Source organism: Cololabis saira, chromosome 16 (assembly GCF_033807715.1).
Source record: "Cololabis saira isolate AMF1-May2022 chromosome 16, fColSai1.1, whole genome shotgun sequence".
In the NCBI taxonomy this organism is placed as follows: domain Eukaryota; kingdom Metazoa; phylum Chordata; class Actinopteri; order Beloniformes; family Belonidae; genus Cololabis; species Cololabis saira.
The window spans coordinates 8,213,731-8,226,551 of record NC_084602.1 but is presented as its reverse complement, the minus strand read 5'-3'; the positions used below and the strand labels follow the sequence as shown (position 1 = coordinate 8,226,551).

The window sequence follows — 12,821 nt, the reverse complement described above, 5'->3', positions numbered from 1 at the left end:
GTAGGTGCAGGAGACAAGGTGCTGGGACCAGACTAGAACCAGGACGACCGGAGCAGGGTTTCCAGGCCCCGCTCGGCTCAGCTTCATCCATTCTTGTTTTCCTTGTTAGCCCTGATTTTCCGATGAATGTGAACGTTTGCTTGAATCTCTAATCCTGCGTGTCTTTCCTCCCTTCCCTCTGACCTGCTCTCTCTCCTTTCCTCCCGGTCCTCTGCTGCTCAGACCACGGCCAGACGGCCCAAGGTGAGCCCCCTCCTCACCCCGCCAGGGCTGCACCTCCACACCCGTGTGTGTGTTTCACTAATCCATGTCACCATAGCGGTACCAACCTGCTGCACACGGGTGTAAAGGCCTCATTCATGGGATGTTTGTCTTCCCAGTTCATAAAACTATTTCCACACTGCAAAAACTCAAAATCTTAACAAGAATATTTGTCTTATTTTTAGTTAAAATGTCTCATTTTTAGTCAAAAAATCTCATTACACTTAAAACAAGACTCAGCACTGGAAAAAAACAACCATTTTCACCTGTTTCAAGTAGATTTTCACTTAAAATAAGTAAGAAATAAGTAGAAAAATCTGCCAGTGGAACAAGATTTTTTTTGCTTGTAATGAGAAGATAAATCTTGTTCCACTGGCAGATTTTTCTACTTATTTCAAGTGAAAATTTACTTGAAACAGGTGAAAATTGTCAAATAACAAGTTATTTTTCTGGTAATGACTCTTGTTTTAAGTGTAATGAGATTAAAAATGACTAAAATGAGACATTTTAACTAGAAACAAGACAAATATTCCTGGTAAGATTTTGAGTTTTTGCAGTGCAGGAGCACACTCACTTTCTGTGTGTGTTGACTAATTTATATTTTATTCATGATGTGACTTTGAGCATTTTACCTTTGCTGATTTAAGACATTCATCATGCCAGACGTCATTATGAAGGTCCTGTGAAGGGCGGATGTTCAATCTAAAAGTAAATAAATCACTGAGTGGGCACACGGCTGATAAACAGCTGACTAGTTTCACCATGAAGCTGCTTGTCCTTGTTTAATAAGTTTATGTTAAGGTGAAGTTGTTAATCAGACATCAGCTGCCCGTTATTAACAGTGTTTTAACCTGCTTCTTTTGTTCTGCAAGAAAATATCAGTGTAACTATATACATGCAGCAAACACTTCAACTTCACACATTCATCCCATTCTCCTCCTTCAAAAATACACTCCCAACATTCATCTGTGATCATTGCACATGTTTGTAACTCTCCCGGACCAGCGCTAACACTTTTTACTCATATTTGTATGTGTCGTGTGTTTTTTATATATGGTGTTTGATTGTTTCACTGTGATTGTACGTGTTTGACTCTTTGTGCTGCCTCTTGCCCAGGTCGTTGTTGTAAATAAGAAACTGTTCTCAACTGACTTACCTGGTTAAATAAAGGTTAAGAAAATTTTAGAAATGGCCGTGTCTTGGTTAAACTGGGTTTCTACTAGTGGTGGGGAAAAAAATCGATATTGCAATATATTGTTGCGCTCTCTGTCGCAATAAATAATCGATAAAGTGACGGCAAATATCAATATTTTATTACAACACACATAATGGATTTATTTCTTTGTACATTGTATGAAGTTTTGGCATTGAATAAATGCATAACTACAGACATTTAACTTTTTATGAGTATTTTTTCTTTTTCAGTCACATATATCGTGATATATCGTTGATGACATTTCTTACAATATATCGAATATCGTAGATATCGTGTATCGTGATATTATTGTTATCGTGGGCCACATATCACCACAGTATTGAATCGTGAGTTACCCGTATCGTCCCACCCCTAGTTTCTAAGTTCTAAAATTGTTCTTGGAGAATTAAAATAAGAAACAGAGAATATCAAGAATAACGCTAGAAAAGCTTTGAAGCGGCAAGAACCGCATCGATTTGGTGTCAGTAGATGCAGAAAGTAAAGCCACTCAGCAACATCCTCAACCTCTGAGTCTGTGCAGCAGTAAGTGGTTGAGAGAGGCCGGGGTGCACAGGTGACACTTTCTCTGGCCAGGTTTCCCACGGACAAGGTAACACGAGGATCAAAACCAGAGTTAAAGGGAAACAGCAGAAACCTAAAACCAGAACGGCAGGCAGCTTTTGCAGACACCTCCATCTCGGTCGCCTTCACGTCATCCAACACTTAAATCTGCTTTTAGTAGTTTCATCAAGATTCCCTGGAGGATCTTTGTACTTATTTAGTTCTCCTGGGTGGTTTCAGCAGCCGAGCCGTCCTGCAGGAGGGAAAGCGGCTGCGTCCGGCTCAGCGTCGGCCTCGGCGGGGGAGATGAGCAGCAGCGAGCCCAGCACGCCGGCCCAGACCCCCCTGGCTGCTCCGGTGGTCCCCAGCCTGCCCTCCCCGGGAAACCCTCCAGCCCCCGTCCCCAGCAAGGTCAGACCCCCACCAGCTCACACACGGGGAGAAAAGAAAAATACAGTACCGTATTTTCTGGACTATAAGCCGCTACTTTTTTCATAGGTTTTGAACCGTGCGGCTTCTACAAAGGTGCAGCTATTCTGTGGATTTTTCTTCTACCGCTCGGGGCGCCCTAACCGGAATTAGAATCAAAACTAAGACAAAATAAATGCAAAGAAGAATACGCTACTTCTTCTTTAGCAGATAGAAGTAGGTAGAAGCAGATTTCAAACAGATAAATAAATAGCGGTTATTTTCTCTTGGTTCTGTCCCGTTTTAATCAGCAAAGTTGCTGCCGTGTTAAAAGACACTGTTAGGAAAGGATCTATTTATTTACAAACATGTACATCATTTACAGTTCAAATCCTTCTGTACATGTAGTAAATATCTAATCTAACAACATAAATATCTGCGGCTTGTATATGTTTTTTTTTAACTAGAGCAGATGCGGCTTATATGCAGGTGCAGTTTATAGTCCAGAAAATACGGTAGTTTCAAATATATTACTGATACGTACAGGCATCCAGTCAGGATTGTTTTCCCTTAAAGGCAACATTTAATATGCTGAGATCAGAGAAGCTGTAATAAAGTCTACATTGAGCATCGAGACCAGAGGATTGTTTCATTAATATTAATTAATCTATCACTTCATTCCTCCAGGAACTGCTTCACCATCGTGCAAATTAAGATCAGATAATTCATCAGAAACGTCTCACGTGATCCTAATTAAAGGAAATGAAACCATCAGGTTCTTAATTGCAGAGTTGAAAATATTCTTCGCTTGAAAAATATTCATTGTTATTGGACTTAATGTAGATTGTTCTTCTTTTTTTGACCCTGGAATAACAGTTTCATCTTAAGCTACACAGCTGTCACAGTTTGAATCTTAGGGCCAGTCCCAATCCCCCCCTAGTCCTACTTTTCAGCCCTACCCCTAAATTTTGCGCGTTCCCGTGAGGGTAGTGGTGTCCCAATTCCTCTTTGCATCTAGGGGTAGTGGACATAACGAGGACTAGTGTGTATGAATCTAGCCCTTCACAGCTAGTGATTTCAGATGCTGACTCGCTGACGGAGGGCAAGAGAAAATTTCCCAGAATGCTTTACGTCATCATTTGCAGACTGAATCAAACAAAAAAACATGGCGGATATTTTCTCATTTTTAGTGAATAAAATCAATATTTTGAGTTAGTTTCTGCATAAAAATGCGTTTTGATTACATTTCTAGCGAGAAATATATATTTTACTTTCATAATATTCACTCGTACGTATTCGTACGTAAATGTACATAATCACTCGCTTGCTCGTTGTTGCGTTGTTTTTTTTTGTTTTAACGCAGAGCCTACGGCGTAGGCTCTGCGTCGATTTGACGCAGAACCATAAATCAGCCTTTATTCTGGCGAGATCTGAAAAAACTTCGCAACAACGAGCAAGCAAGTGATTATGTACATTCACTGAGTGAATATTATGAAAGTAAAATATATATTTCTCGCTAGAAATGTAATCAAAACGCATTTTTATGCAGAAACTAACTCAAAATATTGTTTTCAACCTGATCACAAAAATCCGTGAAATGCCCAGGAACGCTTACGTACTTGAACGTAAACCACGCAGTGACGTAGCAAGTGGTGTCCCAATCCCTAGGGAACATTACAAAGCCCTACTCCTTGTGGCTTCATTTTGAGGGTGAAGTGGTAGTGGGTAGGGTGAACATTGGGATTGGCCCTTCATTTGTTATTTGTAGGAACACGACTGAAAAGTTTAGTGTGGCGTATATATTTATCTGAGTGACAATATGTTAACGGTTGGAGTCTAAAAATAACCTCCTGCTAACAGCTCCACTGGAGCAAGAGTGGCGTTATATTTTAATATGCTGGAAAATCCAGCTTCAGTTTCACTTCCAGATGTGATAATTGGTGTCATCTGTACTTCCTCCCTTCAGGAAGACGTTGCCATGGAAGCGCAGGTGCAGTGATGCGGTGTGACGTGTTGCATTTGATACTAAAGTGTTGTTTTCTTCTCACTAACATTTTCACAAGATGTTCAGGCTGTGATGCCTTTAATTTGTGTGTGAATCCTTCGCTTTTCTAGCTAATTAGAAAATACTGACATGTGTTGGAAAGCATGTAAGCTGGTGAGCTTTCTACATGCCTCGCTGAATCCTTTTATGCATAAAAAGGCGAAAGTGGATTTTTTTTAAATTTTTTTATTTGCACATAAAAAAATATAGAACTGTCAAAAACAGTATGTAGAGAAAAAAGGAAACAACAAAAAAGAGATACAATGTAACAGAAAAAATGTGCAGGAGGAACCAAAAAAACCCATAAGGGCTTGTCGAGTGGTTCCTCCTATAATGAAACAAACAATATCTACAGAAATATGTAAAACATAGGATGACTAAGGTAAATTACTAGAAAACAGGAATCTGATGAGGATGTGCAGAGAAGTTCTGGAAATTAGTTGTTAAGCTTTGCTAAGCTGGGTTAGCAAAAAAGTTGTGATTTGTTTTTTGAAATTATTTGTGCTCGAGCATTCTCTAATATTGAGTGGTAAGGTGTTCCAATAAAGAGGAACCTCTGACCTCTAACTGAAAATTGGGAAAAAGTAGTCCTGAAAAAGGTGGGAGGGACATTGTTTGCAGACCTAGTATTAAAGTGATGAATTTGGGAATTGAATTGAAATAAAGAATGAAAACAGGTTGGAAGTAGGTTGTGGATGGATTGATAGACAAAAAGACAAATCTGAAAAACATTTACAGCAGAAATAGGGAGAATACTTAGGCATTGGAACAATGGGGTGGATCTAGTAAGTCCATTGGAAAATGGAATCATTTTGATAAAACGTTTTTGCAGGATTAAGATACAGTTGAGGTTGCTCATGAAGATACTTGCCCAAATGACATTGCAATATGAAATATAAGGATAAATCATAGTATAATATAAATTAATAGAGATTTTTCTTGATAATAGATGCCGTATACGTCTGATTACTCCAATATTTCTTTTGCAATCTTGTTGAGTGAGTGCAATATGATTTTTCCAAGTGAGATTTTCGTCAATCATAACACCTAGAAATTTGGTTACCGTAACTCTTTCCAAAATGTTATTGGAAATATGAACATTTGGAAAGGTGTTAGTAGCTTGTTGGTTTGCTTGGATTCTGCACTGAGAGGCATCAGGACAAGGTCTGAGAAAGATCTGAACCTGAAACGCTGCAGCTGAGTTGGAGCCAACACACGTTTAGTGACATGTCTTAGTCACTAAATCTCCCATGTGCTCCTCATCCAGGAGGAGGAGGCGCTGCGTGCTCAGGTGAAGGACCTGGAGGAGAAGCTGGAGACGCTGAAGATAAAGCGGACGGAGGACAAAGCCAAGCTGAAGGAGCTGGAGAAGCACAAGATCCAGCTGGAGCAGCTGCAGGAGTGGAAGATGAAGATGCAGGAGCAGCAGGCCGAGCTGCAGAAACAGCTGAAGGAGGCCAAGAGGGTGAGGAGACGCGGCTGGGCGGGCGGAGGGAAAGGAAGCAGCTGCTCGCTGGCACATAAAATGGCTGCAGACACCAGTTCAGACAGTTTTATCAAAATGACGCTGTCTTTAACAACACTTCTGTAACGCACCATGTTGTCTCTGCATGCAACGCCCAAACGGCTGGTTACACTTCAATAAACAGGAATAAATGCTCCCTCGTTAAGAAATTTACAGAGGAATGAAAGAGTACAGACTTTAACTGTAGCCGTAAAAATAAAAAGCATAATTCAGGAGAACCAGAGGATATTTTTACATTTGCAGGAGGCCAAAGAAGCCCTGGAGGCAAAGGAGCACTACATGGAGGAGATGTCGGACACAGCCGACGCAATCGAGATGGCAACGCTGGATAAGGAGATGGCAGAGGAGAGAGCGGAGTCCCTGCAGCTGGAGGTGGACTCCCTGAAGGAGAGGGTGGACGAGCTCACCATGGACCTGGAGATCCTCAAGCACGAGATCGAGGAGAAAGGTATTGCACAGAAGATTAGCTGCTCCTGCTGCTGCATGTGTCTCCTGCTCTCCTCTTTCTCAGATCAGTGTTTGTGGTTCTGTCTTTGCTGTGGTCGGCTGGACATTTGTTAAAGGAGCTTGAGGCAGGATTGAGGCAGGACTTATGAAAAAAATGTGTATACGTTTTAAGTTTTCTAGTAATAATGTCAGATGAAGCGTTCCAAACCAAAAAGAATGAACTCTCTAGTGTATCTCTCCTTTGCCTTGAACAGGCTGTGTGCTGCAAAATGTGCTGCAATTCGGTCCCGAATTTCCCGCGCTGGGCTGTGGGCTGTTGTTGTCTTCGTCACATCTGCTCACAACGATGCTCTTCGCACGTTCTGAGCTTTGCAGCAGCGCCGTGAAAAACGCATACATATTTAACAACATCGTTCATGTCACTTAAATTTTGGTTTGAACATTTTTTTATGGGATGACATTGGAATTTGGACTTTGTTGAAATAAACCTAGAAATACTTCAATCTTGTATGAATTCAATGAATTGGACTCAGTGGATTATATTTGATTTAATAAAGTGTTTTCTGTGTGAAGGTTTTATTGACGACAGGAAGCAAATGCTTGAAAAGAAAACTGGGCAGCAAAATGATTTGACTGAAATGTTAGAGCGGTATTTTAGGGAGCCGGTGATGAGAGTGTTGTGGGACGGGGTGTAACGGTAGCTGGTTGAGCTTGAGTTAGGGTTGGGGTTGGGGGGTAGTCGTCCATCACCCTGAACCGCAACCCCAATCAGGCTGAGAAACTGAACCTGCCGTTGCCTCCAGCGTGTCCTTCATCGGGTGATGAAGTGTATGATCCAAGCAATAAACAAAAGGAGGAAGAAGAAGAAAGTCACTGTCTAGACTCGTTAAAAAGATGTGTGTTGGTCCTGGACCTTGAGAGGGCGGTACAAACGTAGTGGGCGGGTGGATTACGGCCCGCTGTGTACACTTCTCTGAGATGAATTAAGGGCTATATCATCACCAATTATCTGATGGGAAATCAGCTTTTTTCTGTTTTACTGCACAGCTCAGTTGTACCTGTGTTTTCCTCAGGCTCGGACGGAGCTGCCTCCAGCTACCACGTGAAGCAGCTGGAAGAGCAGAACGGCCGGCTGAAGGAAGCACTGGTCAGGTAGCTGTTGCTGGGATCCAGTCCTGTCACAGGGGTTATTGACCTGCACATTTATGGCACTTTTCCACTAGTACCTACTCAGCTCTACTCAGCTCTTCTCAACTCGGCCTGGTTTCTTTTCCATAACAATCCAGCACCTGGAGCAGAAGTAGGAGGTTGGAGTGAAGCTGCTGTGACGTATTTGATTGTGTGATCTAAACGAAGAAGACAACAACACTAAAGATGTAGAACCTGGAGGAGATGATAGATGTGCTGCTGGATCTGTGACTTGTGTTTGAAATCAAGTTAAAAAATGAGAGTGAGAGAAGTTTCAAGCGGCGACGCTTTTTAATTTTTTTGTTTGTCTCTGCGCTGCTGAAAAGTCAGCTGGAGCCGTGAGCAGCTATGAAGAGACAGAGCTCCTGGTGGATCTGGTCGTTCCTTATCGCCCGTCTAGATCCCTTTTTAATTCTCTCTTCAGCACCAGGTTTATGAACATCTGACCCTCAGAGTTGGATCACCAAACACAGGGTTCGTACGTTTTGAAAAAACCTGGAAAAGTCATGGAATTTGAAAATGTAATTTTCAAGGCCTGGAAAAGTTTTGGAAACATAAATTCACCCCAAAAGTTTTGGAAAAGTCATGGAATTTATTTTTCTCACTTAATGATAACATTTAGCAATAAAAGCCTATAAGGTAGATTTAAAATTGATCAATAAATATTTCGTATCGAGTAGCCTACATCATGCAGATCGGATCGAGTGACCACATTCTCCAACAGTTATTATTACAGTTATTACAGTTATATTAGATTACTATAAAACATATACTACAACATAGTGCTGGTATATCAGTGTTAGTTTAAACAGATTTTTGTATAAAACCATAATTGTCATTAGATCTCCACTGTAGGGACTTTTTACAGTTCTATTCCTATATTTCATTCATACATTGATGTTTTAGAGGTCATGTAAGTCATGGAAACTTGCTGCCAAGTCATGGGAAAGTCATGGAAATTTGTTGGTTAAAATGTGTATGAACCCTGCAAACAGATTTTTGCGTTGCCATTGCTGGTAGAATAAAATGAACAAGAATCTGTCAGAGTCGCTCTTGCACTGATTTCCTCCTCCTGACTGAGACGTCTGACTCCAACCCCCCGACCAATCGGTGGCCTGTAGTGTGATGATGTCAGATACAGCCGACTCAGCAGCTTAGAACCTCGGCAGAATAGAAACAGAAAAAGTATCTACTCGCCACGTTAGACCCCTAGTGGAAAAGAACCAAACCGAGTCGAGTCGGGCTGAGTAGGTACTAGTGGAAAAGCTCCATTTGTCTGTTGTGTGTACCTGCATCCTCTGGCCCGATCGTTGGACAGTATTTTATTTTATTTTATTTTATTCTATTATTTTATTATATTATTTTATTTGGTACTTTCAACGTCTTGCTGCTCAGTTGTTCTTGTTCTTGCAATTGCCCCTCGGGGATAAATAAAGTTTTTCTGAATCTTAATCTGAATCTGAATCTGAATCTCTTCCGCGGTTCAGGATGCGGGACCTGTCTGCATCGGAGAAGCAGGAGCACGTGAAGCTGCAGAAGCAGATGGAGAAGAAGAACATGGAGCTGGACACTCTGAGGAGCCAGAAGGAGAAGCTGCAGGAGGAGATGAAGGCGGCAGAGAGAACCATCGATGAGCTGAAGGAGCAGGTCAGAACCAGGGCGGGTCCGGGGGAAACAGCCTCCGGCCGGTGTGTTTGGGGCTTCACCAGACCGCAGACATGCTCTGTTTCAGGTGGATGCAGCTTTAGGGGCGGAGGAGATGGTGGAGACTCTGACGGAGAGGAACCTGGACCTGGAGGAGAAAGTCAGGGAGCTGAGAGAGACGGTCACGGACCTGGTGAGAGACGCTGAGCATCAAAACAAACCATCACCGTACCACCCAGACCCGCTCTGGGAAATTTATTGACTTCAGAGTGACTTTAGAGGAGATTAAAGTGCTTCGTTTGCTGAGTCATTTCATTACTAATATGGACGTTCTCATCGATATGCACGAGGTGGCTTATGGCGTCCGAGTGAGACTGAAGTCTTGCTTCGTTACTCGCTGTCAGGGACAGAAAATAATAATAATTACCTATTTACAACGTCTAGCAGGAACGATCCATGTTTTCATCAGAGAGATGATCCTGTATTTACACATACACCCTCTCGCATGTAAAAGATTTTACCTATCAGGGCAAAAAAATTGATAAAATCAAGTGCAGCACCACATAGATATATGTATAGATAGATATGATATATACAGGACTGTCTCAGAAAATTAGAATATTGTGATAAAGTTCTTTATTTTCTGTAATGCAATTAAAAAAACAAAAATGTCATACATTCTGGATTCATTACAAATCAACTGAAATATTGCAAGCCTTTTATTATTTTAATATTGCTGATTATGGCTTACAGTTTAAGATTAAGATTCACAGAATATTCAAATTTTTTGAGATAGGATATTTGAGTTTTCTTAAACTGTAAGCCATGATCAGCAATATTAAAATAATAAAAGGATTGCAATATTTCAGTTGATTTGTAATGAATCCAGAATGTATGACATTTTTGTTTTTGTAATTGCATTACAGAAAATCACAATATTCAAATTTTCTGAGACAGTCCTGTATGTATAGATAGATATGATATATATATCTCATAGATATGATCATTAATGAAACTACCGGTGACATATTTGGACTATGGCTCTACAAACAGAGAGACAGTGTTCAGACGGTGAGTGGGGTTCCCAGCAGGTTAAACAACAATTATAAACTGCTCAGACAAACTGGAAATGATTAAAAACTAAGAGTTAATGGCCCACAGTTAGGACATGAAGCACTAATTACCATTAAATGGCAGCACGGCCCGGGTTTGCAGAAAAGCAACGAAGTTTGAGTAATCAGTCCAGAAACCACAACCCATAATTAACGATTACTGAACCCACACAGCTGAAAACAACCAACACTGGATTCTAGTTGTGGGACTGAAAAATCACACAGAAAATAATGACTTTGAAGGGGGGGGGGTCTTCCAGCAGTAGAATCCTGCGGTGTACTTTACTTTTCTACACACTGCTGCTGAATTTAGGCTCAAAAAAGAAGATAAAAGCAAGTTGTAATGGGTTGTGTTTTGTTGTCAATCACAAGTTGTGTTAACCTAATTTTAAGAGCTGGGAGGGACGAGAGGATTTTTAAGGGATTAATGTCCTCTGATATAAATCTTGGGATTATTTAGGGAATCTAATAAAACTGCCACAAGACAAGAGCAAGCAGCAGCTGGTTTAGTGAAACTGAGATAATTCAGTGTTTCTGGCACCAAAGAGGGTGAAACGTATCCTAGCTTCCTGCAGACCTGAGGTCTGCTGCAACTGTCAGCTCCTTTAAATCAGGCCTGAAAAACATTACTGTTTACTCAAGCGTACTCCTAAATTAAATACTTACCTGTTGTACTCTACTGCCTTTATTTTTAACAGCTTGTGCTTTTTATTATTTTACTTCTTTTCTTATCATTTTATTTCATTTATTTGTTATTTAAGCGTACTCTTAAATTAGCATCCTGTGCTTTTATTATTTTACCTTCTTTTCTCATGATTTTATTTCATTTTATTTGCTATTTACTGTCTAATTACTGTATGTCTTGCCGCTTTTAATGTCGATGTAAAGCACTTTAAATCACCTTGTGTTAGGGCTGGGCGATTTTGGACAAAAATAAAATCCCGATTTTTTTTTCTGAAAACCCGATTTTCGATTTTGATTTCGATTTTTTTGGTAAAACTACAAAAGACAATGGAATAAATTGTTTCAAATATTTTATCTTTATTTTTAAAGAAAAATAGCAAACAAATGTCCCTATTGGGAATGAAGTGCAATTGAAAGATACTGTAAATCCTCCTTGAGTTTAGTAAATTGACAACATTTACAATTTTCTTGACCAAACAAAGATGACTAGACGAGTTCTGTCTGTAATGCAGCCAGCTGCAAAAAAGGAAAATCCATTTTCCGATTTTCCTTTTTTTAACATCGTCTTGATTAATAAATCCGATTTAGATTTAAAATCTATTAATCGCACAGCCCTACCTTGTGTTGAATTGTGCTATATAAATAAACTTGCCTAGCTGGACTCTTAAAGAAACTGACAGCAGAACGTTGTGATACACTTAAAATCACGTGATCTGATTAAAAATGTTGACATATATAATTTTCCAGAAATGTTCACGTCTTCAGTAGGAATAACGTGATGTTTCAGAGAAGGGCTGAAGGGCCTGACCACATCCTGATCCCTGCGTCCTGCAGGAAGCCATAAATGAGATGAACGACGAGCTGCAGGAGAACGCCAGGGAGACGGAGCTGGAGCTGAGAGAGATGTTGGATCTGGGAGCGGCGCGGGTCCGAGAGGCCGAGAAGAGAGTGGAGGCGGCTCAGGAGACGGTGGCCGACTACCAGCAGACCATCCAGAAGTACCGCGAGCTCACGGCCCACCTGCAGGCAACGCCAACACTTCTCTGGAGCTCTGCCAGCACCGTGGCTGCTGGTTCTGGTGCTGACGACTGTGTCTGTGTTGCAGGAGGTGAACAGAGAGCTGACGAGCCAGCAGGAAGCCTCGGCAGAGCTGCAGCAGCAGCCGCCCGCAGAGATGTTTGATTTCAAGATCAAGTTCGCAGAGACGAAGGCGTACGCCAAGGTCAGAGCGCCGCAGCTTTCTGCACCATCAGCACCAACTACAACATCTTTGTAAACATTTTAAACCCCTGGTTTCCAGGCCATTGAGATGGAGCTGAGGAAGATGGAGGTGGGTCAGGCCAACAGACACGTTTCCCTCCTGACCTCCTTCATGCCCGAGTCGTTCCTTCGCCACGGCGGAGACCACGACTGCATCCTGGTGCTGCTGCTCATCCCCCGGCTCGTCTGCAAGGTGAGGCCCAGCGCAGGGAGGATTAGTAGGGGTGGGCAAAGTATCAATATGGCAATATATCATGATACTTTGGTGGCTGATTCCATATCAATATTAAATTTTTTTCTTTTCTCTCTCTAAAATAAATATTTTTTCTTAAAGGAGCATGAGGCAGGATTGAGGCAGGATTTATGAAAAAAATTAGTATGCGTTTTAAGTTTTCTAGTAATAATGTCAGATGAAGCGTTCCAAACCCAAAAGAATGAGCCCTCTAGTGTATCTCTCCTTTGCCTTGAACAGGCTGTGTGCTGCAAAATGTG

At 41.3% G+C, this 12,821-nt stretch overlaps 1 protein-coding gene across 10 annotated transcripts in view; it reads left to right on the top strand.

The window, feature by feature from the left end:
* Positions 1-12,821, top strand: part of dctn1b (dynactin 1b) — a 69,078-nt gene that overhangs the window by 36,926 nt on the left and 19,331 nt on the right. For 4 of the 10 annotated variants that reach the window (XM_061744436.1, XM_061744432.1, XM_061744429.1 and 1 more), the window contains 11 exons: positions 223-243; positions 2,258-2,428; positions 4,392-4,415; positions 5,737-5,934; positions 6,238-6,442; positions 7,515-7,593; positions 9,117-9,276; positions 9,362-9,466; positions 11,904-12,095; positions 12,175-12,291; positions 12,370-12,522. In XM_061744436.1, coding sequence (XP_061600420.1) covers positions 223-243; positions 2,258-2,428; positions 4,392-4,415; positions 5,737-5,934; positions 6,238-6,442; positions 7,515-7,593; positions 9,117-9,276; positions 9,362-9,466; positions 11,904-12,095; positions 12,175-12,291; positions 12,370-12,522 — 1,425 coding nt within the window. The remainder of the gene's footprint in view (positions 1-222; positions 244-2,257; positions 2,429-4,391; positions 4,416-5,736; positions 5,935-6,237; positions 6,443-7,514; positions 7,594-9,116; positions 9,277-9,361; positions 9,467-11,903; positions 12,096-12,174; positions 12,292-12,369; positions 12,523-12,821) is intronic. The other 6 variants (XM_061744434.1, XM_061744430.1, XM_061744438.1 and 3 more) reach the window with 4 other exon arrangements.